At 68.9% G+C, this 26530-nt stretch overlaps 13 protein-coding genes across 13 annotated transcripts; 5 read left to right on the top strand and 8 right to left on the bottom strand.

Moving 5' to 3' along the window:
* Window positions 1–65: 65 nt before the first annotated feature.
* MICPUCDRAFT_42421 (uncharacterized protein) lies at window positions 66–5080 on the bottom strand (the record flags this gene model as incomplete). The annotated part of the gene is made up of 2 exons (XM_003062752.1): window positions 66–2010; window positions 2178–5080. 2 exons carry the CDS (start codon window positions 5078–5080, stop codon window positions 66–68), a joined length of 4848 nt encoding a protein of 1615 aa, XP_003062798.1.
* A 394-nt stretch (window positions 5081–5474) lies between these two features.
* MICPUCDRAFT_52565 (uncharacterized protein) lies at window positions 5475–8221 on the top strand (the record flags this gene model as incomplete). Its single annotated transcript, XM_003062957.1, has 3 exons — window positions 5475–6979; window positions 7084–7424; window positions 7525–8221. 3 exons carry the CDS (start codon window positions 5475–5477, stop codon window positions 8160–8162), a joined length of 2484 nt encoding a protein of 827 aa, XP_003063003.1. The 3' UTR covers window positions 8163–8221.
* Window positions 8222–8245: 24 nt separating this feature from the next.
* MICPUCDRAFT_42420 (uncharacterized protein) lies at window positions 8246–10120 on the bottom strand (the record flags this gene model as incomplete). The annotated part of the gene is made up of 1 exon (XM_003062751.1): window positions 8246–10120. One exon carries the CDS (start codon window positions 10118–10120, stop codon window positions 8246–8248), a length of 1875 nt encoding a protein of 624 aa, XP_003062797.1.
* A 167-nt stretch (window positions 10121–10287) lies between these two features.
* On the bottom strand, window positions 10288–11495 carry MICPUCDRAFT_66767 (uncharacterized protein; the record flags this gene model as incomplete). The annotated part of the gene is made up of 2 exons (XM_003062750.1): window positions 10792–11495; window positions 10288–10607 (listed from the first exon to the last, which is right to left on the bottom strand). The coding sequence occupies exons 1-2, from the start codon at window positions 11462–11464 to the stop codon at window positions 10288–10290; spliced, it is 993 nt and encodes a 330-aa protein (XP_003062796.1). The 5' UTR covers window positions 11465–11495.
* An 812-nt stretch (window positions 11496–12307) lies between these two features.
* On the top strand, window positions 12308–13452 carry MICPUCDRAFT_21996 (uncharacterized protein; the record flags this gene model as incomplete). Its single annotated transcript, XM_003062956.1, has 3 exons — window positions 12308–12682; window positions 12880–13032; window positions 13174–13452. Coding segments are annotated over 3 exons (807 nt in total), but the record flags the coding sequence as incomplete, so codon positions are not given.
* Window positions 13453–14358: 906 nt separating this feature from the next.
* On the top strand, window positions 14359–14706 carry MICPUCDRAFT_9052 (uncharacterized protein; the record flags this gene model as incomplete). The annotated part of the gene is made up of 1 exon (XM_003062955.1): window positions 14359–14706. A coding segment is annotated over one exon (348 nt), but the record flags the coding sequence as incomplete, so codon positions are not given.
* Window positions 14707–14818: 112 nt separating this feature from the next.
* MICPUCDRAFT_66764 (uncharacterized protein) lies at window positions 14819–16201 on the bottom strand. The gene is given in 6 exon segments (XM_003062749.1): window positions 14819–15037; window positions 15087–15701; window positions 15739–15939; window positions 15955–16122; window positions 16124–16195; window positions 16197–16201. 2 exon segments carry the CDS (start codon window positions 15457–15459, stop codon window positions 14889–14891), a joined length of 522 nt encoding a protein of 173 aa, XP_003062795.1. The 5' UTR covers window positions 15460–15701; window positions 15739–15939; window positions 15955–16122; window positions 16124–16195; window positions 16197–16201; the 3' UTR covers window positions 14819–14888.
* Window positions 16202–16874: 673 nt separating this feature from the next.
* Window positions 16875–18993, bottom strand: MICPUCDRAFT_66762 (uncharacterized protein; the record flags this gene model as incomplete). The annotated part of the gene is given in 4 exon segments (XM_003062748.1): window positions 16875–17877; window positions 17879–17949; window positions 17956–17970; window positions 17985–18993. Coding segments are annotated over 4 exon segments (2098 nt in total), but the record flags the coding sequence as incomplete, so codon positions are not given.
* Window positions 18994–20001: 1008 nt separating this feature from the next.
* On the bottom strand, window positions 20002–20494 carry MICPUCDRAFT_52561 (uncharacterized protein; the record flags this gene model as incomplete). Its single annotated transcript, XM_003062747.1, has 1 exon — window positions 20002–20494. Exon 1 carries the CDS (start codon window positions 20380–20382, stop codon window positions 20002–20004), a length of 381 nt encoding a protein of 126 aa, XP_003062793.1. The 5' UTR covers window positions 20383–20494.
* A 388-nt stretch (window positions 20495–20882) lies between these two features.
* On the top strand, window positions 20883–21845 carry MICPUCDRAFT_52560 (uncharacterized protein; the record flags this gene model as incomplete). Its single annotated transcript, XM_003062954.1, has 1 exon — window positions 20883–21845. The coding sequence occupies one exon, from the start codon at window positions 20883–20885 to the stop codon at window positions 21843–21845; it is 963 nt and encodes a 320-aa protein (XP_003063000.1).
* A 90-nt stretch (window positions 21846–21935) lies between these two features.
* Window positions 21936–22673, bottom strand: MICPUCDRAFT_21836 (uncharacterized protein; the record flags this gene model as incomplete). Its single annotated transcript, XM_003062746.1, has 1 exon — window positions 21936–22673. A coding segment is annotated over one exon (738 nt), but the record flags the coding sequence as incomplete, so codon positions are not given.
* Window positions 22674–24025: 1352 nt separating this feature from the next.
* On the top strand, window positions 24026–25140 carry MICPUCDRAFT_66759 (uncharacterized protein; the record flags this gene model as incomplete). Its single annotated transcript, XM_003062953.1, has 1 exon — window positions 24026–25140. One exon carries the CDS (start codon window positions 24026–24028, stop codon window positions 25103–25105), a length of 1080 nt encoding a protein of 359 aa, XP_003062999.1. The 3' UTR covers window positions 25106–25140.
* Window positions 25141–25226: 86 nt separating this feature from the next.
* MICPUCDRAFT_52557 (uncharacterized protein) lies at window positions 25227–26378 on the bottom strand (the record flags this gene model as incomplete). Its single annotated transcript, XM_003062745.1, has 1 exon — window positions 25227–26378. One exon carries the CDS (start codon window positions 26376–26378, stop codon window positions 25227–25229), a length of 1152 nt encoding a protein of 383 aa, XP_003062791.1.
* Window positions 26379–26530: the final 152 nt, after the last annotated feature.

Below are 26530 nucleotides of genomic sequence, written 5' to 3'. Positions count from 1 at the left end.
CCGCTCGCGCAGAGAGCGAGCACCTCCGAACCCATACAGGAAACCTCTCTCGTCCGCGTCGTCACTCACGCCGGAAACGCTCGGTCCAGCGTCACGCGAACGCCCTTCGCGTGTCGTCTCGCGTCTTCCCTCCAAACGTTTTCCGCGTCGACGGCGACGTTCAGCTCCGTCAACCGCTCCTCCACCGCGTCGTCGTACCGCGGGTGTCGCGTCGACGACTCGCCGTCGTGCGACACGTACTTCGCGCCGTCGTAGTACCACCCGCGCGGGAGCCCGCGCTCTCGCTGCTCCACCTCGAGCCGCTCGACGACCGCGTCCTCATCCGCCGGCGTCCAGTCGCGTCGCGTCTTTTTCTTCACGAGCGGCGGACCGTCGCGCGCGCACGCGCGAAGGACGGACGCGAGGTCAAGCCGCGTTTGATCCGCGACGTGCTTCCCCACCGCGAAAACGCTCACCGAAGACGCGGCGACCGCGACTTTGTTGGCTTCGACCGCGGCGGCGCCGACCGCGAAGGGCGCCGCGGAGGAGAAGTTGAACGAATACGTCTTAACCGTCGTCCGCGGCGGCGCCCCCGGGGAGCCCCCCCCCGGCGTTCCTTCCGCGTCGTTAACGCCCTCTCCCTCCGCGTCGTCGTCTTCTTCTTCTTCGCGGACGGCGGCGCGCACGCGCACGTGCTCCAGAACAACCGATGCGTCCGCGTCCTTATTCGCGAACCGCGTCAGGGAGTAAATCGATCTCTGGTCCGGCGTCATCGTCGCAAGCGTCGACGGGGAGAGCGGCGGCGGTCGGCGGCCGTCTCGGAATAAACGCCGCAGCGCGAGGAGAAGCTTCGCGACGTCGACGTCGCCCTCGGCGGTGACGTGTCGCGCCCCGGCGCGATCGCGCGCGGACGCGGACGCGGTCGCGCGCGCCAGACGCGTCGACCACTCCGGGGAGGGGGGAAGAAGAAGACGCGCGCCCGCGGCGGCGGCGGCGGCGGCGGCGGCTTTCGGCGGCGGTGGCGACGGCGGCGGCAGCAGGTTCGTCCCCTCCGTGACCCCGAGCGCGCCGTCTCTCAGCGCGCGCTGGCCGACGATCACCGACACCGGGTCGGCGCGCGTCCTCGCGACCGCGACCGCGACCGCGGCGCGGACCCACTCCAGGGTGTCGCGCGTGAGCTCCGCGATGGACGGCCCCGCGGAGGACGCGTCGGCGGCGGCGGCGGCGCCGCAGCGATGTCCGCCGCGAGGCAACACGACGACGTTGTTCGCCGCGGGCGGGCACAGCTGCGCCAGCGCCGAAGGGCTCGGCCTTCGCTCCGCCTCGACGAAGAACCCGTCCGCGGCGACGCACGTCGTGATCGCGCCGAGGACGAAGCGCGCGAACGGCGGCGCCGACAGCGCCGCCGTCCGCGCCGTCGCCGCCGCGCACGCGTCTCGCAGCGCCGCGCCAACCTCCGCGGCGGGCTGCCGCGTCCGCGCGATGAACACCACCCTCGGCGGCCTCGACGCGACCGCGCGCGCGCACTTCGGGAGCGCGTCTCGCCACAGCGCGCGCTCGCAGAGCGCGGCGTCGAACGCGCACGCGCCGCCGCCGGCGTCGTCGACGGGCGGCTCGCATCGAATCCACGACGCCGAACCGCTCGCGAAGCGATCGAGCGCGCCGGCCACCTCGTCCTGACAGCCGTCCAGCGTGCCGACGAGCAACGTCACGGGGACGTCGATCACGTGGTGGTGCGAGCGTGACGCTTGGGACTCTCCTCGCGCCGGCGCGACGGTTGGGATTCCGTCGTCGTCGGTCGCGAACGTCGCGCCGCCGACGTCGCGCGCCGCCGCGCGTTCGACGGCGTCGTCCGACGCGAACGACGACGCGCGCATTCGCGTCGGTCGAACGCGCGCCGCGCCAACCTGGTCCGCGCGCGCGGCGTCGATCGCGAGCCGCGCCTCGCGCGTCAGCCGCGCGCGCTCGAACCGCGGCAGCGACGGCCTGAACGCGACGTCGAGGGAAAACTCCGCGATGTGTTTCTTCCACCTTGAAAGGCGTTGAAAGGAGTTGAAAGGCGTCAGATGGAGTTGAAAGGCGTCGATGGCGGGGATTGAAAGCGAGGGATGGGCGGAGAGACGCGCCGGGCAAAGTCCTTAAGGATCGGCGTTCACCACGCGAACGGGGTCGTATGGGGACCAGTGTATAGAACGCACCTCGGAACCACCTCGCGAAGGAAGACGCGCCGCGCCTTGATCGGCGCGCGCGCGAGCGAGATGCACAGCGGAGGATCCGCGCGCCGCCGTCCTCCGCCCTCCTTCTCCTTGAAGGTGAACACGATGAGCGCCTCCGTGGCGTCGGTTTTGTCGTCGCCGTCGCCGACGCCGCCGTGCGCGTCGACGGCGGCGACGTTTTCGCCGAAAATCAACGGCGCGGGGGGGCCGCGCGGCGGCGCGTACGTCGCGCCGTTCGAGAAGGCGCGCCAAGTCCCCGTCATCTCCACGCCCGTGGTCCCCTGGACCGCGACGCGCGCGAGCTCGAGGTCCTCGAGGTCCTCTATGTCCTCGAGACCGCGGCCGCGGCCGCCGTCGTCGCGCTCGCGCTCGCGCTCGGGAAGCAGCAGCGGAAACGCGACGACGTCGATCGGTCTCGGCGTGAGAAGGTCGGGCCCGGGCGCGAGCGCGTCCGGGAGGACGAACCGCGACGACACCGGACCGAGCGGCTCGACATCGTCGCTCGGGTCCGCGCGGTCGTCGCGTCCCGGAAGAGCGGCAGCCTCCCGCGTCGTCGTCGTTTCGTCTTCTTCGTCCTCCGCGTCATCGTCGTCGTCGTCCGTGACGTCGAGCTCCGAGTCGAGGAAGACGCCGTCGTCGTCGTCGTCCGCGGCGTCCGGCGGGTCGTCGACGCCCGCGGCGGCCGCGACCGCGCCCTCGTCCTCGTCCTCGACCGCTTCTTTCGCCTCTTTCGCATCCTCCGCCTCTTTCGCCGCCCTCGCCTTCGCCGCCTCCGCCTCCAGCCTCGCCCTCTTCTTCGCGCGCGTCGCTCTCTTGAACTGCGTCAGCGCGTCGCGCGCGATCTTCTCCATCGCGTCGCGCGTCCCCTCCACCGCCTCCGCCTCCGCGCCCTCGCCCGGCCACGCGCGCGTCAACGGGACGCTTTCGGTGAGCACCAGCGCGCCGCCGCCGCGTCCAGGTCCCGAGGGCGCGACGAACGTGTCCTCGACGACGACCGCGCCCAGCCCGCGGACGCCACGGAGGGACACGCGGCACGCGGCGAGCGCAAGCGCGGGTCGAAGCGCGCCGTCGGCGGCGATGGCGCGCGACGGCGGCTCGTTCGAGGGCGCGCGCGACGTCAACTCTACGCGCACGTCGCGCGCGCGGAGGGAGAGGTACGACGCGACGTCGCGCATCTCTTCTAATACGTCTTCGTCGTCGTCCACGGCGGCGGACACGGCGGTCGTGAACGCGGTTTCAATGCGCGCGCGGTCGTACGGCGGCGACGCGGCGGCGGCGGCGGCGGCGGCGTTCGAATTCGAGTTCGAGTTCGAGTTCGCCCACGTCTCCGGCCCGTCGCCGTTGGGCGCCGCCCAACGGTTCGCGCACGCGTCCATGACGTGCCGCGACACCGCGACGCACCCGGCGTAGGCGGCGTACAGCGCGCGCGCGTCGATCGCGTCGCGTCTCGCCGCGGCGGCCGCCTCTTCTCGCTTCTCCCTCGCCTCCGTCGCGTCGGCGTCGTCGGCGTCGGCGTTCGTCCTGTCCGCGTCGTCGCCGTCGTCGTCGTCGTCCCGATCGCAGCCTCCCTCCTTCTTCTCGTCGCTCCTCTCGACGCGATCGAGCGACGCGGAAGGGACGAACCCGCGTCTCGCGGCGAGACGCACGGCGTCGCTCGCGAGGAAATACGTCCGCGCGCACCGCAACCCGGGGCTCTTCGGGTGGCACGCCTCGACGACGAAGTGTTTCGCCCCGCCTTCGCCTTCGCCTTCGCCTTCGCCTTCGCCTTCGCCTTCGCCGCCCGCCGGCCCGCCTCGCCCCGCGTCTCGCGCGACGACGTCGCTCACCCTCCCGTCGCCCTCCTCCGCGGCGTCCACGACCTCCGCGTCCGTCCGAACCCCGAAGCTCAGCCGCGGGAGCTGCGAGTCCTCGAACGCGCGGCAACCGATCGGCCGTCTTAAATTTCCGTACGAAAAAAACTCCGTCAGCGGCTCCGCGACGACGCGTTCGCTCCGTCCCGCGCGCTGCTCGCTCGTGGACGCGTCGTCCAACCCGCGCACGAGCGCCGACCAGTGCATCCGCAGCGACGGAACCTTATCCGTCGCCTCGCGTCGAAGCGCCGCGCTGTCGAGCTGCGCGAACACCCCCGCGTGCAGTTCCGAGAAGACGTCCACGACTCGCGTGTTGATCGTGAAGAAGCCCGAGCGTCCGACGCCTTCGAGGCCGTACGCTTGGAGTAGCGGCCACGTCTCCGTCTCCATGACCGGTGGGACGTGTTTCGACCCGGGGGTGAGCGCGACGCCGACGGATTCGACCCCGGTGAGCATCGCGACGAGCGCGGACAGCTTGAAGTCCTGCGCCGCGTCGTCGTCGTCGTCGTCAGACTCGGAGGCGTCGTCTGAAGCGTCGTCGTCGTCTTCCGAGTCGTCGTCGCCGTCCTCCTCCTCCTCCTCCTCCGCCGCCGCCGTCGCCGTCGCCATCGCCATCGCCATCGCCATCGTGCCGCCGCCCTCTTCCGCGCCGCCTTCCTCCGCCAGCGCGCGCGGAGGCAGCGTGTGCACGACGACGTCCCCCCAGCACGCGATGAGCGGCAGCGCGGCGTCGTACGCGCGTTCAGACAGGTGGATCTCAACGCCGTCCCTTCGCACGAGCAAAACGACGTCCTCGCCCCAGTCCACGACGAGCTTCTCGCGCTCGAGGAGATCGAACCCGGAGACGCCGCCGAGGAGAAAGTTGATCGCGCGCGTCGCGCCGAGGTTGTCGCGCCCGTCGACGCCGCCGACGAAGAGGAGCGCGTCGAGATCGAGCCTCGCGCAGAGCCCTTGGAGAGATTGAAGGCGCGTCAGAGCGTCCACGGGGGAGAACCGCGACGACGCGGAGGACGACGCGTCGCTCGGGTGCATCATGATCGTCGTCGTCGTCGTCGTCGGCGGCGGCGGCGGCGGCGGCGTCGACGCGGCGGCGCCGCGATCGTCGGAGTGCGCCGGTCAACAACATTCGAACTGAGGGTCGTTCCATACAAAAAAAATTCATCGATCAGTTGAAAAGAGACGCGATCAAGTGTTGAAACCGAGGTATGGGTCAAAAACTTTTGTTCACCTGAACGTCGCCGCGCAGCAGCCGTTTCTCGTCGAGAGAGTTCGTCCTCTCGGACGCCCCGCCCCTCACAAGCGACGACGCCCCCTCGCGTCCATCGGGCTCGTCGCGCGCTCCCGCGACCGCCGGCATGTCCGCGCTCGGACGACGCGGAACCGCGCGCGCGGCGACGCGGTGACGCGCGGCGCGACGCGCGCGGCCGCGATGACGACGACGACGACGACGACGACGACGACGACGACGCGCCCCCCCTCGGGCCGCGGGACCATCGCGCGCGTCCTCCTCCTCCTCCTCCTCAGCGCGTCCTCGAACGCCGCGCGCGCGCACGGAGGGTTCGACGCCGCGTCGCAGGGGCGATCGCGCGCGCACGTCGGCGGCGCGCGCGCGCCGGTCGTCGCGTCGCTCTTCCCGCCGCGCGCGCACGTCGGCGGCGGCGCGACGCTCACCATCTCTGGCGCCGGGTTCGCGCGCGGGCCCGGACTCGTCGTTCGCTTCGCGTCGACGGGCGGCGGCGTCGACGTCGTCCCGGGCGTGTGGGTCTCTCCCGGCGAGGTGCGATGCGTGACCCCGCGGCGCGCGTTCGCGGAGTCGACGCACGTCACCGTGAGCAACGGCGACGGCGCGTTCGGCGGTCATGGGGTGAACTACGTCGTCGCGAACGGCGCGGGCGCGGCGTTGCGCTTCCTCTTCGACGACTCGCCGCCGGGGTGCCCGGGATGCGGACCCGCGGGGTTCCAACGCGCGACCGCGATCGATCGGCGCGTCCGCGAGCGGTGGGTCGCGAGAGGGCCGGTCGTTGGGCCGGACGCGGGCGGAACCGCGTTTCACGTCGAGGCGGTCGGGTGGGACGCGAACGCGAACGGCGGCGGCGGCGTCGTCGCGGCGACGCTGACCGACGTCCTCGGCGCGGGAAAGCGCCCGCCGGGGGTCGACGACGCCGCCCCGACCGGCGGCCCCGGCCTCGCGGGCCGCGTAAACCTCGCGTCGCGGACGTCAATCGGCGTCGGCCCGCCCACGACCGGAACGTTCCTCCCCGGCGGGAGGCTCGCGTGTCGATTCGCGTGCCCCGTCGTCGACGCGGCGTCCGGCGCGGTGGTCGGCGTCGCGGCGAACGCGTCCTCGGAAACGCGCTGGGAGGATTACGCTCGCGTACGATGCGTCTCGCCGCCGATGCCGTCGATCGGGCCGGACGCGCCGGGGTCGTTTGGGTCCTCAGGGTCGGTCGTCGTCGGGCGGGACTGCGTCGTGACGATTTCCAACGACGGCGCGACGTTTGACGATTTGGTCGCCGAAGCCGCCGCAGACCCGCACGCGTCTTCGCCGATGCCGAACGCCGCGCTCGTGCGGTTCCGGTACGAGGACGTAATCCCCACGGTGTTATCGATCGCGACGAGCGCGCGCGTCGCGCCCGGGTTGAAGTCAGCGGGCGTCGACGCGCGCGGGCCGTTCGAAGGCGGCTCGACGGTGACGATCCGAGGCGCGAACTTTCAGTCGTCGAACGAGCTGTCGTGCGCGTTCTTCGACCCCGGCGCGGGTCCCGGGCTGGCGGACCCTCCGCCGTCGACGACGCGATCGCGCGCGACGTTCGCGAGCGCGACGGAGGTGACGTGCGTCGCGCCGCGCGTCGCGCCGAGGGGAGGCGCCGACGCCGCGGGCGCGTGGACAGGCGCGACGGGCGATTTCCCGGGCGGCGCGTCACCGTGCTTCAGGTGCGTTATCTACAAAAGTTTTTCACCCATCGCTCGGTTTCAACACTTGATCGCATCTCGTTTCAACTGACCGGTGAACTTTTTTTGTATGGAATGGCCCTCAGCTCGCGCGTCTCCGTCTCCAACGACGGCGCGACGTACTCGAGCACGTTCGCGGAGTTTCTGCACTGCGACGTGTACGTCTCCGCGGGCGCGGGGGGTTCGAGCGGGACGCCGGACGATCCGTTCTCCGATGTTCAATCCGCGCTCGACGCGATCTTAGTCGACGCCGTCGCGACGCGTCCGAACGCGGACGCGGAGGCGTCCTCGCCCTCGCCGCGACGCCGCCGCCGCGCGTCGTTCGGCGCGAGCAGCGCGGCGTACGACGCCCTCGGCGACGTCGACCGCGGCGCGGTCGACGGCGCCAAACCGAGGGAGTGGACGAACCGAGACGTGATTCGGTTAGGTGCGTTCAGTTGCCACGCGCCGGTTCAATCCCCGACCTCGACGCCTCGCGACCCCAACTGACGCGCCACCGAACTCCACCCCGCCTCCCCCCCCCTCAGCCCCCGGCGTGTACGCGGGCGACGGGAACGCGCCGCTCGACCTCCCGGACGGCGCGTTCGCGACCGTCGTCGGCAGCGACGCGACGACGACTTTTCATAGGAGAAGAGCCGGACCGGAGGCTCTCGTCGTGATAGACTGCGTCGACGCGGCGGCGCGCGAGCGCGCGGACGGCGGCGGGCCCCCGCAGACGTACGCGCTCGGCTCCCGCGCGCTCTTCGCGGACCAGCGCGTGTCGGTGAACGTCCCGCCGACGTTCGAAGAGCGCCCCGGACGCGCGCACGGCCCCGGCGGCGCTACTTTCGTCGGCGTGGTTTTCGAGGGGTGCGACCTCGGCGGCGACGGCGCCGTCGAAGCGCTCGCGGACGCGGAGTGCGCGCCGGACGGCGACGGGTACTTCTCCGAGTACGGCGGCGTCGGGCCTCGGTCGACGCGGGGGCGGCTCGGCGGCGGCGCGGGGGGATGCCGGGGAAACCGAGACGCGTATCACGAGAACCCCTCGCTGGCGGGCGGCGGCGGGGCGTACGACTCGCGCGGGACCGGGTGGGCGAGGGACCCGGCGCCGTGGGAGCAGTTCGAGTACGAGGACCCGGACGCGTGGATGAACGCGGCGACGTGGGAACAGGATTACGGTCGGTAGGCGGACGAGACGGCTCGTTATCATAGGAGTCGTCGTAGTATGTACTGACTTAGTTCACGGTTTCGACCTCCCCGCGCGTCGCGTCACCGCGGCGACGGCGACATCGGCGACGCCACGGGCGTGAACGACCCTCGGTCCGCGACGAGCCCCTGCAGTTTCTCCGCGGCGATCCGCTGCCGCGTCACCGCCGCTTCCAGCTCGGCGTTCTGCGCCTGCGCGTTTTCCAACTGCGTCCGCACCGACGCCAACTGCTCCACCATCGTCTCCTGCAACAGCGTCTTGCTCCGCGTGAGGTTATCCACGAGACTCTTCAACGAGCTCTCGTTCGCGTCCGCGCGGTCCGCTCGCGCCATCGCGCTCGCGCACCGGCTCATCGTCTCCTTGAGCGCGAGCCTCTGCTCGTCGCGTTGCGCGATGACCGTCGCCAGCTCCTCCAACGCGCCGCGCAGTTTCCTCTTCAAGTCGCCCTCGCCCGTTGTCTTCTCCGCGCGCGTCGCCGCCATCTGCGCCTCGAGCGTCTGCACCTGCGCGCGGAGGTTCGCGCACTTGGCCACCTCCGCGTCGAAGCGCGACTGCGCCGACGCCGCGGCGTCTTGCAGACGCGCGTTGACGACGGCGAAGGCTTCGATCTGCGCGGTGAGATTCCCCGCCTCCTCCTCCAGCGCCTCCGCCTGCTCCGCGCGGCGCGCCGCCTCCGCCTCCGCGATCTCCGCCCTGCGCGCCGCGACGCCGTCGTGCGTCTTGCTCGCCTCTTCCGCGGCGGCGGCGATCTTTCGAGCCGCCTCGAGCTCAGCCTCGAGCCGCGCCGCTTTCAGCCGCCATTCGTCGCGCTCGGCGGCGGCTTCGCGCGTCGCCTTCGCCGCCTCCGCCTCCGTCGCGGCGACCGCGGCGTCCATCTCCTTTTTCATTCCCTCCAGCTCCTCGCTCACGCCCGTCTCCGTCTCCCCGAGCGCGAGCTCTAACGACCGCGAGTGCAGCTTCTCTTTGTCCAACGCCGCGCGTAGGGTCACGGTTTCGCGTTCAAACTGCAACGCCAACTCGGACGCCTTCGCCAACGCCTCGTGCGCGTCCGTCACCTCAGCCTCCGCGGTGGTCTTCAGCGCCGCCGTCCGCTTGTCCAAGTCGCTCACGTTCGCGTGCACGCGCGCCGCCTCCATCATCGCGTCCTCTTTCGCGCGTTCGCACTCTTCGCAGCGCACGCGGAGGCGTTCGCACTCCTCCTTCTCTCGCGTCAACGCGTCGTGCTTCTCCGCGAGTTGCACCGCGAGCGAGACCGCCTCCTCTCTCCCTTTCGCGACGGCGTAGAGCAGGCGCGAGGGGACGTCGCCGCCGCCCTCCGCGCTGAGCTGCGCGGCTCTCAGTTCGAGCGCGTGCGCGAGCGACGCCTTGTCTCCGCGGAGGGATTCGATCTCCGCCGCCTTCTCCGCCTCCGACGCTTTGACGGCGGCGACGGCGTCCTTCAGCTCCTTGACGCGCGCGCGGAGCGTCGCGCATCGCTCCGCGTTGTCCGGCCCGCCGGCCGTCATCTTGTGCTCTAAGCGCCGGATGTACGCGCGGTCGGCGCTCACGCTCGCGACCATGGCGTCTCTCTCCGCGACGACGCGCTCGACCTCTCGTCGAAGGAAATTCGCCTCGCGCGCCTTGGCCTCGAGCGCGCGCGTCGTCCCCTTCTTGTCCTGCTTCATCTGCGACAGCACGTCGTCGACGTGATTCGCGCGCTTCGCGAGCGTGTGCGTCTCTCTCCGCAGGAGGAGCGTCTCCTTGCGCGCGATCGCTTCCTCGGACGCGCTGAGGCCGGTCGGTATCGACCACGCGGCGCCCACGAGCGAGTGTCCGATCCCGTCGTTGTTGTACGCGCCGCTGTCCGTCAGCGCGGTGAGCGGCAGCGGGCTCGCCGCCTTGGACGTGGGCTTCGACCGCGGCGTCGGGCCCAGCGGGTTCGGCGTCGTGTGATGCATCGTGTCGTCTCTCTCCGCCCGGCGCGACGCGTCGTCCGTCCGAGGTCGGGCGGGGGGGGGCGACGACGCCAATGCCGCGAAACCAACGGCCTTTTCGCTTTCGGCGGTTTCCGTTTCCCCAGGCCAGGGTTTCCCATCATCAGCGTCACCGGCGCTTTGGCCGTCGGTCAGTTCGGGGAAGCGCGGGTCGGGTTGATCGGCGGTCTCGATCGGGACAGTGGTTTGAAACTCATCCTCAAAAACTGCGCACCCCTTGTTAAATTAATTTTTTTGCAGACTGTTTGCACGTGGGGAAATCGCGATCTCGAGCGCGATCTCCCGAACACCACGTGGTGTGCGTGGTCCAGGTACGAGTAGGCGAAGAAAAAACGAGGCGTCACCCACTTTACCCAAACGACACACACACCCGCGACGCGCGACGAGGGACGCGCGCTCGCGACGGCGACTCCGCGATGGTGCGCGCGAACGACGTGTTCCTGCGGGATAGGTGCGCGCGCGCGACGCCCTCGCGCTCCCCCCGCCCCCCCCCCCGCCGCCCCCGCCTCCCGACCCGCACCGAATTTTCATCCTCGTCGATCATCTGCCGCGCTTTTCCGACGCGGCAGCGCGCCGGCGCGCTTTCTTCTCTTCTCATCGCCCGCGACCGGACGCCCCCGCCCCCCCGCCCGCAGCCAAGGATGGAACGCGGTGCAGCGGCTCGTGAACCTCCGCGCGGCGTCGGGCCGCGAGCGCGACTCCGCCAAGCGCACGATGAAGACCAACCTCGCGGCGTTCGTCGTCCCGTCGGTGATATCCGCCGTGTGCGTCCTCGCGGGCTGCATCGCGCTGCACGAGTACTGCGCCGAGTCGATCCCTTCGCCAGGCGACGCGGCCCTGTTCACGCCGGAGCGCCCGTTCCACGGCATCCCGCGATGCTTCTTCGCGGGGGAGGGGATGTCGTCGTACCGCGACAGCATCGCGCGCGCGACGCGAGCGATGGCGACGCGAGCGACGAAAAGCGTCGTACCGCCGAGCGTCCGCGACGACGAAGAGCAGACGCTCGCGATGACGAAGATAGCCGCGATGTCGTTCTACGCCGCGTCGCTGTTCACGACCGCGGTCAGCGGCGTCATCCCGGGGTTCCGCGCCGGCCCGCTGAAGACGTCGCTGCTGATGTATCACTCGATGATCTGTCTCTGGTCGCTGATGTACTACGCGCTTGACTTTTTCCATCTCGTGCCAACCGTCGCGAGCGAACGCGACGGCGCGTTGGAGTACAGCGCGATGCGCGTCGTCGCGGTGTGGCCGGTGACGTCCACGCTGATGATATCGAAGATCGCGATGTTGTTGCTGACGACGCGGCATCAGTTCGATAAGGAGGAGGAGGACGATCGCGTCTGGGAGAACGCGCTGGAGGAGCGGCTCATCGGCGGCGGCGGCGACGACGACGACGACGGAGGGTCGCCGAGATCCGCCGCCGCCGCCGCCGGCGGGTCCATCAGAGGCGGGAGAAAGGGCGCGGAGAGCATCATCCGCGCGCTTCGAAGCGGCAGTAATCGCGCTTCGGGGGGCGCGGGCGCGGGCACGCCGACGACGAACAGCGGCGACCGCAGCGACGACGGCGGCGGCGACCGCCGCCGCCGCGGATCCGGGACCGGGGACGAGTGCGACTCGGACGCGAAAACATTCGGCGGCGTCGTCGGCTTCGTCGTCCGCATGATGGGCCACGTCGAGCGCGTCTTCGACATCGCGTTTCGAGACGGCGCGGCGAGTTTCCGAAAGACCATCGGCGAGGACGAGGTGATGGCCACGGCGTGGGACGTCTGGCTCGTCGCGCTCGTGAACAACCTCATGCTCCTCGCCGGCGCGCTGGGACTGCTGACGCGCTCGTACTGGGTTCGCGTCATCGCGCTCTCGACGTCGACGTTTCTGTTTCTGGGTCTCATGATCGGATTCAGAGTCCTCTTCGCGTGCATCCTGCAGAGAGTGCGTTCGCCGCGGGACCGCGCGGTGTTGCACTCGCTCGAGCGGTGGACGTACGTCACGTGGACGCTGTTTCCCGTGATTCAGGGGTTACGCGAGATTGGGTACATCGACACCGCGACGCAGTTCCTTCTGATGACCGCCGCGGACATGTTCGCGAAGCTGATGTATTCGGTGAATCTCATCTACTCGAACTTTTGGCTCATAAACGCGTGCGACGGTTTGATGCGTCTGGACGAGGGCTTGTTCACGGACGCGCTCGAGCTCTCGAGGGTCTCCCAACTCGCGCTGCGAACGTTGGAGAAAGCCAAGAGCGAGGCGGAGAGCGTCTCCAACTTGCACCGCGCGTTCGTCGCGAACATCTCGCACGAGCTCCGAACGCCGCTGAACTCGATCATCGCGTTCAACTCGATGCTTCTGGAGGACGAGACGTTGTCCGAGGCGCAGAGGGAGTTCGTCTCGAGCGCCATCGTCAGCGCGGAGGCGCTCCTGGGCATCATCGGGCAGATCCTCGACTTCGCTAAGCTCGAGTCCGGCAGCGACACGCACCAGGAGCTCGTCGTTGAAAACTTCGAGGTGCGCGCGTTCTCCTTCACGCCGGTCCCCGTGCGACCGCGTCGGCGCGGTGAACGCCGATCCTTAAGGACTTTCTCTCCCGGCGTTCGTCTCTCTCCGCCCAGGGTCCCTCGCTTTCAATCCCGACACACCTCGACGCCCGCCTTTCAACTCCGCTTCTGACGCCTTTGACTCAGGTGCACGAGATGATGAACGAGCTCGTGGACATCGTCGGGCACCAGGCGAATAAGAACCAGGTGGAGATGGTCGTCGACGTCGACCCCTCGTTGGACGGCGTCGTCCTTCGCGGGGATAAATTCCGACTGCGACAGGCGCTCATCAACGTGACGAACAACTCGATCAAGTTCACGCGCGAGGGCGGCGAGGTTCGCGTCGTCGTCGCCGCGAAGCCCGAGGACGAGCGCGAGAGGATCGCGCGCGAGAAGCGCGAGCGGCTGGCGCGAGAGACGGCGAAGCGTCGGTCCTGGGCCACCGGCCTCGCGATCACGGAGACGCGCGAGCTGAGCGCGATGGAGACGGCGCCCGGCGTGGGCGGGGTTGCGGGCGAACGTAACCACCCGCGAATGTCCATCACGTGCCACGTCGTGGACGACGGCATCGGCATCCCGGACGATAAGCTCGGCGTCGTCTTCATGCCGTTCGGGCAGGCGAGCATAGGAAGCACGCGCGAGTACGGCGGCACCGGGCTGGGCCTCGCGATCACGTCGAACATCATGCACGCGTTGGGTGGCTCGATCGAGTGTGCGTCGACGTTGGGGCGCGGCACGACGATGACGCTGAAGCTCTCGCTGGAAATCGCGGGCGCGGGAGGGTCGGGGTCGGGGTCGGGGCCCGGACCCGGTCCCGGTCCCGGCGGCGTCGCGACCGCGTCCTATGCCCCGCTCCCGACGCCGACGTACGCGACGCCGCACACGTCGTGCGTCGCGACGCTCGTCGCCAAGGAGAGCTTGGCGGCGGCGATCGCGAACGTCGCCAACGCGGGGGGCGCGACGAGCGAGCGCTTACGCCACGGCGAATCGTTCCCGCACGCGATGATGCGCCATCAGACACAGAGCTGGGCATCGGACGTCTGCGACGCGGTGGCGCGCGTCGCGAGGGACCACGCCGGCGCGGTGTCGCTGGTGGTGGACGAGAAGCTGTTGGGCGCGTTCGCGTCGGAGTGGGCGACGCGCGGCGTCCCGATGCCGCCGCTGGTGTTGATCGCGAACAAGAAGATCACTCCACACATCGCGGCGAGCCACCGCGCTGCCGCGGCGAACGGGTCCGACCTGGACTCGGCGATGTACGACTCCGTCGTCGCGAGCGCGACGCAGGTGTTGCGACCTGTGAAGCCGAACCTGATGCGATGTGCGCTGCAACGCGCGGACGCGAGCCTCGCGTCGAGAGCCGGGGAGATCGCGGCGGCGGCGGCGAGGGCGTCCGGGGATGGCGCTCGCGGCGGCGGCGCGCGCGCGACGCGGTCTTCGTCGCGGCAGAGCGGCGGGGCCGCGGCGCCGTCGATTCTCGTTCGGCGACGCGGCGGCGCGGGACGCGCGACGGAAGATCGCGACGCCGCGCCGGCGGCGATCGCGCCGCCGTCGACGGGCAGAGGCAGAGGCAGAGCGCGGCGGGCGCCGATGCAACAGACGGTCAGCGGCGACACCGTCGCGTCGTTCGTCACCGCCGCGGGGATGTTCGCGTTTAAACACGGCGGCAGAGTGCTCATCGTGGAGGATAACGTCATGAACCAAAAGGTCGCGCGGGTGGTGGTGAAACATTGCGGGATGAGCTCCGACCTCGCGAACAACGGCAAGGAGGCGGTGGACATCTTGCGCGGCGGCGCGAGGTACGACGCGATCTTGATGGACGTGCAGATGCCCGTGATGGACGGGCTGGACGCGACGCGGAAGATACGAGAGATGGAGGCGAGCGGGGAGCTCCCCGAGCGGAATTTCATCCTCGCCACGAGCGCCAACGCGACGGCGGAGAATCACCAGGAGGGGTTCGCCGCGGGCATGGACGAGTACATCACGAAGCCGATATATCCGACGAAACTGAAAGAGCTCCTGATGAGTCCGCGCCTGAACGGCGCGCACCTGGTGCATCAGATCGACGACGGCGGCGAGGCGGAGGTCACGAGCGTCGGCGCCGGCGGATAGTTAGAAGTAAGTTATTTTGTCTTGAACCTCTCCCGGGAACTCTTTGATGATGTTGTAATCCGCGTCGTAGTCTTGCTTCGGGTTGAACGCGTTCATGTACGTGATGCGCACCTCCTTCTCCTCGTTCGTCGCGTCCGAGGTGGACGTGTCCTCGAGGTTCGCCTCGTCGTCGTCGATGATCTTGATGACTCGAGAAGCCTCGCCGTCGTCGCCGAAACCGGTCGTCGCCACGGGCGGCGACGTCCTGCACGCCTCGAACGACCCGACGTCGTTGTAGTGCGCCCTGAGGTTCTCCGGGTCCTCGCACGTGATGTCGCGGTTCAGCTTCACCTTGACGTTCGCCTTGACCCTCGAGGCGTAGCCAAACTCAAACCCGGTCCTGAGCTCCGTCTTGAACTTCGTGAGCTGGTTGCCCTTCAGGCGGCGTCGGTCTTTGTCGTCCGTGACGATGTCCGTCGTGGAGATCTTCCCCGAGCCCTGCTTCTCCGTGGTGAACCCTCTGGTGTATCGAATCTTCACCGTGTGCTCTTGGAAGTCCGCCATCGTCGGCACGGACGGCGTGCTCCCGAAGTGCGCGCCGTTCTCGTCGTCGCTGTGCAGCGCCTTGAGCTCGGGCTGCGCGGCGCCCCACGGCTGATGCGCGTACTTGGGCTCCGTCGTCATGAAGACGCCGAGGTGATTGTCGTTGTACGACACGTACTCCGTCGCGTTGATCCACCAGTGCTGCTTCCCTTGCTTCGGGTCTCTTCGCTCGACGTTGTAGAAGGTGTCGAACTCGACCGCGAGGGCTTTGCGCAGGCCGTTCGTGCACTCTACCCACTCGCCGAAGTAATCCACGGTGTTAGACTTCTTCGAGTTGGCGTAGCCCAAGCCGTCCGCGGGGCAGCCGATCAAGCCGTCGGTGAGTTTGCAATCCTCCTTCGTTTCGCAGTCCCACCCGGTGTTGGAGTTGTAGTCCGCGTCTTCTTGGCGATCGTCGTTCGTGATGACGAACGCGAAGCCGTCGCCGCCGTCGCAGATCTTGTCCTCGCCGCCGCACTGCGACGGGTCCGTAATTTGAAAGACGAAATTCGTCTCGAAGCCGTCCCAGATGTGGACTTTTCTGTGCCACCACACCGCGCCGGAGCGCTGCGCGTTCGGGTACGACGCCCCGCCTTGGTCGCGCCACTTCACGAACTGCCCGTTGACGCGCTTCTTCGTCTCGGTCAGGCGCACCACCCACTTCGGGGAGTCGGCGTTGTTGAGGACGACGTCGGCGTCGCGAACGAACCGCAGGTTGTTTTGCACGCACTTATCCTTGTGCGACGCGGCGGGGAAACCGCCGACCGCCGTCGCCGGGGCCGCGCTGTCCTCGCACGCGAAGTCCGGAAAGTTGAACTCGATGTAGAACCGCGCGCTGTACTCGCTCGCGCCGACCGTCTGCGGGTACCGGTTGTCGCCCATGACGCCGACGACCCACTTCTCGCAGTTGGGGACGTCGTCGTTTTGCACGAACCTCGCGAGGGACGTGTGGTACGCCTCCTCGGGTTTACCCGCCGCGACGGCCGTCGCGCCGCCCAAGACGGACTGCTTGAGTCTGGAAGACACGCACGCGAAGTCGTACTCGTCCTCGTCGATCGCCCACGGCACGGACTCGCGCACGGACGTGAGGTGGTAGTTGGTCGTGTCCGGACGTCCGCCGCCGTCGTCGTCGCGACGCGTGTACAAATCCAAGTTGTCGTTCACCGTGTGCACGGCGATCCGCAGGTTGTAGTTGGAGTGGTCCGGCTTGACGTGGTAGTACCCAAACTGTTGCGGCTGCACGACGGACGACACGCGGAAGCCGCAGCACCCCGGGTCGATCTCGCAGTACTTGTACGACCACGTCTGATAAAACGTGTGCTCCGGGTGCGGCAGGTACGCCAGCGCCGTCTCGTCCGGCGCGAGGCCTTTGCTGTTCGCGGGGAGGTACGACCCGGAGGTGTCGTCGTGGTTCACGCCGTAGCGACGACCGGCCGCGCACTTCAGGATTCGGTAGTTGAAGCTGCCGCCGGGCGTCGACGTGTCGATCGCTTGCGCGTAGTCGGAGATGAGCTCCGTGTCGGAGACGATGCGCGCGACGCGGATGTCCTTCCACTTGCCGTCGCCCTCGCCGTCGGTGCCGGCGCCGTCCACCATGAGGCGAACGATGTCTCCCGGGTCCACGTCCGAGGTGAACTTCGCGTTGCGGTTCCCGTCCGCAGGGTCCTGCGCGGCGGTGAGCTTGAACGTGGAGACGTCGTACTGCACGAGGCCGGGGGCGTTCATCTGCGGGCGTCTCTCCGCGGCGGCGGGCGTGGTCGCGTCCGTCGTGATCGGGAGGCACTTGCCGTAGTTGTAGCACACCGGCGGGTTCGCGTTGTCGTCCGTGATGAAGCGCTCGCCCTCGGTGGAGATCCAGTACTCGCAGTTCTCGATGTCCGCGACGTGGATCTTCCACTGGTCAAACTTTACAAACCTCGGCGTCGCCACCGAGCCCGCGCCCATGGCGATCTTGTTCCACTTGATGTACACGCCAAACTCCTTCTGGAGCTCCGCGTCTTTGAGCTGGAACCACGTGCTCCACTGCATCGCGATGCCGCAGTCCGTGTCCGCGGTGATCATCGCTTTCGTGCACTGGTCGTCCGCGCTGTTTCCGTCGCCGTCGTCCGTGTGCTTGAACGTCTTCCACCACACGTGGTACTTGAACTTCGGGGTCGCGCCCGAGGTGGCCTTCGTGACGATGATCTGCACCGTGACCCCGCGCGGCCAGAGCGGCATGAGGCGGGTCAGACCGCGGACGTACAGGTCGTCCGCTTTCGCCGTCGACCCGGTGTGTGCGATGAACTCGCGGTTGCCGAGCGTGAACGGTCGGTCGATCGTGAGCTCGACGTCGGATTGGATCGAGTTCACCATCCTCGTCTGCCCGCACGCGGTGATCGTGAAGCCGGTGCGAAGCTCCGTGAGAAACCTCGTGTTCCCGTACAATCCCTCCGTCGTGCCCTCGCCCGCGGTGTTGGAGAACTCGGTGTTGGACCACATGTTCGAGACGACGCGTTTGCCGTAGGACCGCACGCGGCCGTAGCCCTTCGTGAGCATCGTGTACCAGTGGAAGTGCGTCGCCTTGAGCAAAGGCTCGGAGAAGGAGTTTTCGAGGTTCATGATGTACTCGGCGTACGTCCCCGTCGTCGCGAGGTTGTCCACCTTGACCGTCTCCCAGTCGCCGTTGATCTGCACGGACATCCAAGGGCCTTCGCCAAAGTATCCGCCCGTCTCAGCCTTCGCCCAGTGCGACGTCTTCCCCATCTGCGTCTCGAAGCGCGTGCCTCGTCCGACGATGCGGTGCTTCTTGAGCGTCGCCGCGCCGGACGCGCGGTAGATGGAGTCGTCGCTCCGTCCCGTCGCGATCGCGCCCGAGTTTTTGAAATCCGAGGACTGATCCGGGTGCGACTCGATGAAGCCCACGCCGGTGGCGCGTTTCCCGATGCGCGGCGGGCACGCCACGTACGTCCAGTCCCCGGGCGCGGCGATCACCGAGCCGGAGTGCGACAGGCTGCTCGTGACGGTGGCGTTGGAGAGGGTGAAGTCGGCGTCCACGGTGAGCTCCGTGTCCGACTTGATCGACGTGATGACGCGATGAATCGGCGTCGGCACGCCGCCGACCGTGTTCTTGTCGAGCACGATCCAGTACCCAACCTTCAGCTCCTTCGTGAACTTGCACGCGTTCGCCGAGTTGGGCGTCGGCGTCGTCGGGAGATCGTTCCCCGTCGTGCACACGACGGTGAGCTGCTCCTTGGACGCCGAGTTGGGGAGCACCACCTCGGTGCCCGTGGGCCCCGCGCTGAGGCCGCCGCTGCCGCGCGGCGTGCCGAGCGTGAACGGAATGAACGCGGTGAACGTCGCGGCGGGCGCGGACTCGAGCTCGATCTTGGCGTCGGACCAGACGCGATGGATGGGCATCTCCTGCGCGACGTTCGCGACGACGACGACCATCGTGAACGGGTTGGACCCGAGCTTCGTCGGGGCGGAGGCGGCGTCGACGCCGTAGGAGGAGTAGCCGCGGAACTGCTTCGTGAACTGCGTGTTTTGCCCGAGGACGATCTTCGGGTTCGTGTCTTGCTTGACTTTGCCGTACCCGCCGACCATGTACGCGTCGGGGGAGAACGGGTTGCCCTCGGTGTGATCGCCCTGGAGCGTCATGCCGTAGCCGCCCGCGGAGTACGGGTCGTTGCCGCACCTGGAGGCAGGGGGGAGAGGCGCGAGCGAGCGCGGAGGTCAGGGGCGAGCGAAGAGAGCGACGTCTTCGCGGAATTTTAACATCGATCGATCGAAAATGCCGATCCAACGGCCGCGCGGCCGAACGATCGCGCGGCGCGCGCGCGCGCGCCGCCGCCGCGCGAGCCCCGGGGTGTTCCGAAACGCGCGCGATCACGCACCATCCGCACGTCGTGTCCGCGACGCACGAAGCACAGTTCGTGTGGTAGTCGCAGCCGGCTGTTCGTCGGGGGCGGTTCGGGCGGGATCGGATGGAATAAGGGGGGCGCGTCAGTTCTCGCGCTCTTTTTTTCGTTCGAATCGCGCGACGCGGCGCGCGCGCGGCGACGCGACGCGACGCGCGATCGCGCCGCGATCGAGCGCGCGGCGCGCGCATAGACGGCCGAACGAGCGCGCGCGCGCACCTTGAACGCCGACGGCGGCGAGCGCGAGGACCGCGAGCGCGGCGAGGAATCGCTGCATAGTGACGTTCGCGGCGAATCGAGCCATGACGCACGGCGAGGGCGCGCGCGGCGAGCGACGCTCAAACGCGCGCGACGCGCTCGACGTGCGCGATGTGGGTGTTCCCGCTGCGAGGAACAATTACGTTTTCACTGTCTCCGCGATCGGCGACGCGCGTTCGACGACGAACGTGCGCGGCGACTCGCGAGGAAGTGGCGCCGCGCCCGCGGCCTGCGCGGCTTTGAACGAAAAAAAAGGGCCAGATGGCACCTGACTAATTGCCCATACGTCGCGCATTTCGACGTTTCAGCGTTTCACGGTCTAATAAACCGTCAGAGTACACTGACAAGAGGTTTATTACAATAGGCTACAGAACGTTAAATTCGCAAAGGGCGTCGTCGAGGACAATATCGCCGGCCCGCCGAATCCGCGGAGGACAGCGGTCATCGAGACGCGATGCGGAAAACGAGGATACGTCACCGAACTCGTTGATTAGGTTATGACCCCGCTCCGAATTTCCATCTGCAACTTATTTTGCAGTATTTGATCAACCATCTCCTTCTTAGAATCTTCACCCCCAAAAGAATCCCAATATTGATAGTTTTCGACCATGTCTAAGGCCTCTGTGAACAGCTCCAGTGCCTCATCATATCTTTTCTGAGTGCGCAAGAGGCACGCCATGTTGCTGAGTGTGGTGGCATAAGGCACGGTCATCCCAGACGTAGAGCTCATCAACTCAAGCGCGCGCTCGTATAACGCGCGCGCATCGTCAAAATGTCCCGCTTCCTCCGTTTCTTTCGCCTCGGCATTCAGTCGAAGCGCTTCGTCTTCTATCTCTCGAAATGAGACTGCTTCTCTCTCGGATGCCGGCATTACCGTGCGCTCACTTGGATCCAGTTCGCCCCAGGTGTCATCGTGAGTTTCGGCCTTCGACCCCGCGCACCCCATGCGTGTAAGAGAGTGCACCGTGCGTATGCGTGTTGGGCGAGCAGTGATGCATGCGAGCTCCGAGTACGTGCACGTGTACGTGCACGCGTAGCCTGACTCGTACGTACTCGTACAAGACTGAACTACTCGAGCGTTGGACCCCCGGTGCGCGCATTCGCCTCGTCATTCGCCACGACCCCGCGCCGCGCTCGCCGTCGCGTCGTCGTCCACCACCCCGGACCTCGCGAGCGCGCGCCGCCGCCGACGAGACGCGCTCCCCCCGGGAAGGGAAGGGAAGGAGCACCCCGCGCGCGCGATACGACGCGCGTCGACCGCGTCGACGCGATCCGTCGTCGGTCCTCCGTCCGTCCATCCGTCCCAAAGCGGATTCGGAATCGTAATCGTGATCGCCCCGCCCCGCGAGCGAGCCGCCCGCGCTCTCCACCATGTCCAACAAGTACGGCACGTTCAGCGACGCCGGGTACTTGGCCGTCGGGGACCCGTACCTGGACGGCAAGGACCCGCTCGCGCAGTCGTCGCGGTACCGAGGCCTGAACATGAAAGCGTCGACGCGAAAGACGGGCAAGGACAACAGGGCGTGCTTCGATAAGCTCAAGCCTCTGTACGCGAACGAGAAGTACGCGCTCACGAACGAGGAGCGCGCGGCGAGGAGAGAGACGGAGAAGGCCGGGAAGGTCACGGACAAGCCGTTCAAGCCGACGAGCCTGACGAAGCACGCGTGCGGGCTGGGCGGGTACGGCGGATGTATCGGCGGGAAGCACGAGAGCGTTCCCGGCGGCGACGTCGACCCGAACGACGAGAAGCTGATGAAGGGCGACCCGCGACTCGACGAGAAGCCGCGGCAGATCACGACGTGCCCGGGAAAGAAAGGGAGCTACGGCACCCGCGGGACGACGCTCGGGGGACCGAAAGGGCACGGCGTGGCCGGGGAGTATTCGTACAAGGGGGACGAGTACGACGCGGAGAGAAAAGCGAACGCGGCGCGGGAGAGAGAGGGGAAGAAGAAGATGCAGGGCTCCGCGTGGGCGCCCGCGCGCGCGCCGAAGAAGGGCGGGTACGGCACCCGCGGGACGACGATCGGGGGCCCGAAGGGCGCGGGGGTGGTGGGGGAGTATTCGTACAAGGAGGAAGGGCCGGAGCTTCCGGAGCCGAAGGGGAGCCCGATCGAGAAGCAGTGGCGTCCGAGTCACCCGCCCAAACGCGGGTACAACGCGACGTTGCAACGGTTTCCGAAGCACATGGCGGACCCCGCGGAGCTGAAGATCGCGGCGGCGAGGGAGAAGATGGAGGCGGACGCGGAGCTCATCGAGAAGCCCTTCGTGCCGCCGTTCACCGGGTGCAAGTCCCAGGCGACGAAGTCCGTGGTGAAGATGAACCTCGGGCGGTGACGCGGATGGAGCTGAGGAGGATGTGGATCTTCTCGTTGTGAGTACAATCTCGGAGTCAATGATGATTAAAATGATGGACGATTCACGACGTCACGCCTTCTTCTCCTTCTCCGCGGCGGCGGCCGCCTCCGCCGCCGCCTTCGCCGCCGCCTCCAGGTCCGCCCTCGCCTTGTTCAGATCCCGGCAGTACGGCCCCGGCGGCTCGCTCGTGAGCGTCTGCTGCCCGCCCATCGGCTCCGCCTTGTCCCTGTGCTGACTCCCGACGCGCGGCTTCTGCCCGGCTTTCAACGCCTTGACGACCGCGACCGCGTCCGCGGGGGTCAAGTCCTCGTAGTAGTTGTACGTGTACCCCTCCACGCCGTTCGTGTAGTCCGCGACCGCGATCATCGGCGCGTTGACGCACGACCCCATGCACTCCATCTCCCCCAGCGTGAACATCCCGTCCGGCGTGTTTTCAAACTTTTTAATCCCGAGGTGCTGCTCCAGCGCCGCGTTCACCTCCCGCGAGCCGCGAAGCATGCACGGCGTCGTGCCGCACACCATGACGTGGTACTTCCCCACGGGCTGGCGGTTGAACATGGAGTAGAACGTCGCGACCTCGAACACGCGGATCGGCGCCACCTCCAAAATCTCCGCGACGCGGTTCATGACCTGCACGGAGAGGTATCCGCCGTTTTGCTGTTGCGCCACGTCGAGCAGCGGGATCATCGCGCTGCGCTTGTAGTTTGGCGGGTACCGCTCTAAGATCTCGCGCACGAGCGGCGCGTTCGCTTCGGTGAAGTCCCACTTCAGGGCGTCGTTGTTCGTCGGCGTGTCGCGGTGCTGCGATCGATGCGGCGTGGGGGAGGTAGGGAAGGGATGCCGGGCGGGTCAGCGCGCGCGATCGACGAATCGATGGAAGAATTAGGGCGACGAGAGCGAGCGAGACGAGGACGGACGCGTCGAAGGGTCGCGCGACGCGATCGCGTCGGAGGACGATCGCGGGGGCGGGCGCGCGCGGGTCAGATCCGACGACGCGTCGCGAGGACGCGCGCGAAGGTCGCCGCGCGCGTCGCCGCCGACGCCGTCGCGGAGGGACCCCCCCCTCCCGGACGCGCGGCGGCGGCCGCCCGAGAGGAGGGAGGGAGAAGAAGAGAACGCAACCGACGCGGGCGGAGCGAGCGGAGGACGGGCGGCGAGCGACGCACCACCATGAGCCCGCCGACGGCGCGCGCGCCCGCGGGGGCGGCGCCGATCGGGTTCGCCCGCGCGCCGCGCGCGGCCGCGGCGCCCGCGACGCTCGCGATGCGACGGAGCATCGCGCGTTCGGTTCGCGGAAGCCTGCGTGCGCCCCGCGAAGGTGGGTGCGCGCGACGGAATACCCTAGCGACGGATCGCGGCGTCATCACACAGGACCGAGAGCGAGCACTCCAGTCTGCTCGCCCGCGCGATGCGTTATTTCGTCGGCAGCGCCGCCGCCGTCGCCTCACTTCCGACGCGCGCGCGCGGGCATGACGAAGCCGCGCGCGCGGTTCGACGCGCGCGACGGCGACGACGACGCGACGCGCGCGCTCCAGCCCGTGCGCCCCCCGCCGAGGCGTCATCACGACCCCCCGCGCGCGGCGCCGACGCGCGACGGCGTCGTCGGCGCGGAGCTGTGCAAGCTGTTCCTCCGCGGCGGCGCGTCGTGCTGCGCGTTCGGCGACGCGTGCGCGCGCGCGCACGTCCCCAGGCGCGAGCGCGCGCCGTGCTGGACGTTCGAGCGGTACGGCGTCTGCGCGCGCGACGTCGCGCGGAGGAAGGACCCGGACGCGCCCGAGTGCTGGTTCCCGCATCCGCCGTCGCGCGCCGTCGCGATCGGCGACGGCGATCGTTGCCTCCTCGCGTTTCAGTGCGAGATCGGGATGGCCGCGCGGACGACGACGCGATGCCGCGAGCTGTTCGGCGACGACGCGGTCGTCGCGAGCGCACGCGCGGACCTCACGCGGAACGCGGACTGCGTCGTCCTCGCGCGGTGCGGCGGCGGCGTCGCAGGGGCGTTGCGGCGCGTCGCGCGCGAGCCGCACTTTCTCGTCGCGCAGAAGAGGATCTACGTCGTCGGCGACGGCGGCGGCGGCGGCGGCGACGACGCGCGGCTCGCGACGCGCTCGACGACCGTCGCCGCGGACTCGGACGACGAGCTGCGCGCGGCGTTGCGCGCGATGGCGCGGGGGTTTGTGACCGACGCCGCGCGCGCGTTTCGCGAGCGGCGGGGCGAGGACGGAGAGGGCGGAGAAGGCGGCGACGACGGCGGCCGCGCGATGATCAGAGTGCGCGGGTTCCCTCCGACGGCGGGGGACGCGTTCGTCGCCGCGCTGACGCGTCCCGACGACGACGCCGACGACGACGCCGACGCGCGCGAGCCGTGCGTCGCCGCAGCGAAGGACGCGACGCACGGCGTAGACGTCGTCGTCGTCGCCGGGCGCGCGTACGTCTCGATGTGGAGCGCGACGGCGCCGTGCGAAGCAGAAGCCGGCGACGACGCGGACTTCGCGTCGGCGGCGTCGACGCGCGACGACGACGCGCCCGGCCCTCCCTCGCCCCCGCCGCCCGGCGTCGCGACGCTGCGCGATCTGATCTACCACTGCGAGTCGATCAAGACGCGTCGCGAGCGCGAGGCGCCGCCGTGCCGCGCGTTCTACAAGCTCCAGGAGGCGTGCCTTCGCGCGCGCGTGACGGTGGAACGCGATTGGCGGTGCGTCGACGTCGGCGCGTCGCCCGGCGGATGGACGCACTACATCGCGCGTCGCCTCGACGCCGAGCGCGGCGGCGTCGTGTACGCGATCGACCCGGGCGCGATCGCGATCGACGGCGCCGGCGCGTCCCTCCCCGCGTGCGTGACGCACCTCGCGATGCGCGCGGAGGACGCGTCCGACGCCGTCGACGACGATTTGAGAAGACGCTTCGGATCCGTCGGACGCGGAGATGGTTCGGGAGATGGTTCGGCGGGCGCGAACATTAGGCTGCTCGTGTGCGACGCGAACGCGCCGCCGCGCGACGTCGTCGAGATTCTGCTGTCGCTGACGGGGAAGCTCGCGACGGACGAGAAGGGCGCGACGCTGGTGACGACGTTTAAAAACTTTTGCCGCGGGTACGGCGAGTGGGAACGACAGATCGAGGAGGCGGTCGCGTCGCTCGAGGCGCGCGGGTTTCGAGACCCGCGGTTGTTTCACTTGTTCTCGAACTGCGCGCAGGAGAAGACGCTCGTGATGCGGTACCCGCGCGCGGGGGTAAGTACGTAGTAGACTAGCTAGGGAATAGATGAGGGTAGTAGACTAACTGAACGTAGCGTAGCGGCGCGGGGTAGACGGAGAATAGCATACGTGCGGCTGGCGATGTGTATACATCATGACGGTGTATACATCACTCGTCCGTTATTAAAGCGTCGGACACGAAGCAGACGTCCGCGAGCGTCCTCACGACCTGGCCTCGAAGCGCCTCTTTCATCGCCCTCGACGCGACAGCTCTCGCGGCGAACCCGAGCTCCGCGCCCGCGGCTTCGCCTCTCATGTACAGCACGCACCCGCCTCGGGTCTCGGGAGACTCGGCGTCGCGCGCGTCCACCGGCGGCGCGCGGGCGACGCCCATGACGCCGCGGTAGTCTGCGCGAAAGAAACGGAGAAGGAGAGAACGATGGAGAAGTGAGCGAGTCCTCAAGGATCGGCGTTCACCTCGCGCGCGCGGTCGTATGGGGATCAGTCTCGGTCCGAAGATGGTCTCACCTCGCAGCGTCGCCGACTTGGCGCCGCCGACCTCCGACGGCTGCATCAGCGCGAAGCTCGCCTCCGCCTCCGCGTCCGTCGTCTTCACGAGCAGTCGCATGCGAGACTTCCCGCCGAGAAGCCCCCAGCGCCACGTCGCTTCCTGGTCGATGACGCGCGCGGTGGTCGAGGGCGCGAACGCCGGACGCGCCGGCTGTCCCTCGACCGTCGCGCGCTGCCACACGATGTCTCGCATGTCCAACCTCGGCCGCAGCTCGCCGAGGACCGCGCGCTTGACGGCGTCCCACGCGCGCGCTCGCGGCGCGACCGTGGCGACGCTCGCGTCGAACGCGACGACGCCGTCGCGTTCGGAGACGCGCACGCGGACGCGACGCTCGAGCGCGGCGCGTCGTTTTTTTTCCTCGCGCGCGCGCGAGGAGGAGGAGGAGGAGGAGGAGGAGGAGGAGGAGGAGGAGGACGAGGACGACGCTCCTCCGTTCGCGGTCGCGACCGCGGCGGCGACGGTCGTGGTCGCGATGAGCACGCGCGCGAGACGTTCGAGGCGCGCGCGCGTCGCCGTCGCGCGCGAGGCGTCGGCGTCGTCCGCCGCCTCGCGCGCGTCCGCGGGCGCGGCGGCGGTCGCCGAGTCGCGTCGTTCCTCCAGCGCGCCGCGCGTCGAGAGCGGCCTCGCGCGCGACGCCCTCGGCTTGGGCGCCGCGCGCCCGCGGCGCGCGACGCGTCGCGCGCCGCGCCAGAGCGCGTACGCGGCGCCGAGCCACGGCGCGCGCGCGGTCGCGGCGGCGACGCGAAGCATAAGGTGAGAGAAGAGACGCGGGGAGGAGGGACCAGGCGCGGCGTTCGGTTCGGTGTGGCGCGCGACGGGACGCCCCCGCGCGCCGCGTCCGCGCGTCGGTGGCGCGAATCACGAGGCGGACGAGACGCGCGAGCGTCGACGCGCGGCGCGCG

Source organism: Micromonas pusilla (genome assembly GCF_000151265.4).
Source record: "Micromonas pusilla CCMP1545 genomic scaffold MICPUCscaffold_13, whole genome shotgun sequence".
In the NCBI taxonomy this organism is placed as follows: domain Eukaryota; kingdom Viridiplantae; phylum Chlorophyta; class Mamiellophyceae; order Mamiellales; family Mamiellaceae; genus Micromonas; species Micromonas pusilla.
The sequence above is the reverse complement of the archived record's forward strand: the minus strand, read 5'-3'. Positions and strand labels throughout refer to the sequence as shown.

What these genes read in the sequence shown, in the direction of transcription:
- MICPUCDRAFT_66764 (XM_003062749.1), bottom strand. Translation starts at nt 15,459, where the DNA reads ATGACGACGGAGCCCAAGTACGCGCATCAGCCGTGGGGCGCCGCGCAG. An exon ending in CACGTGCGAGGACCCGGAGA is followed by an intron (nt 15,038 to 15,086) that starts ACCTCAGGGCGC and finishes GGCGTGCAGGAC; the next exon opens with GTCGCCGCCCGTGGCGACGA.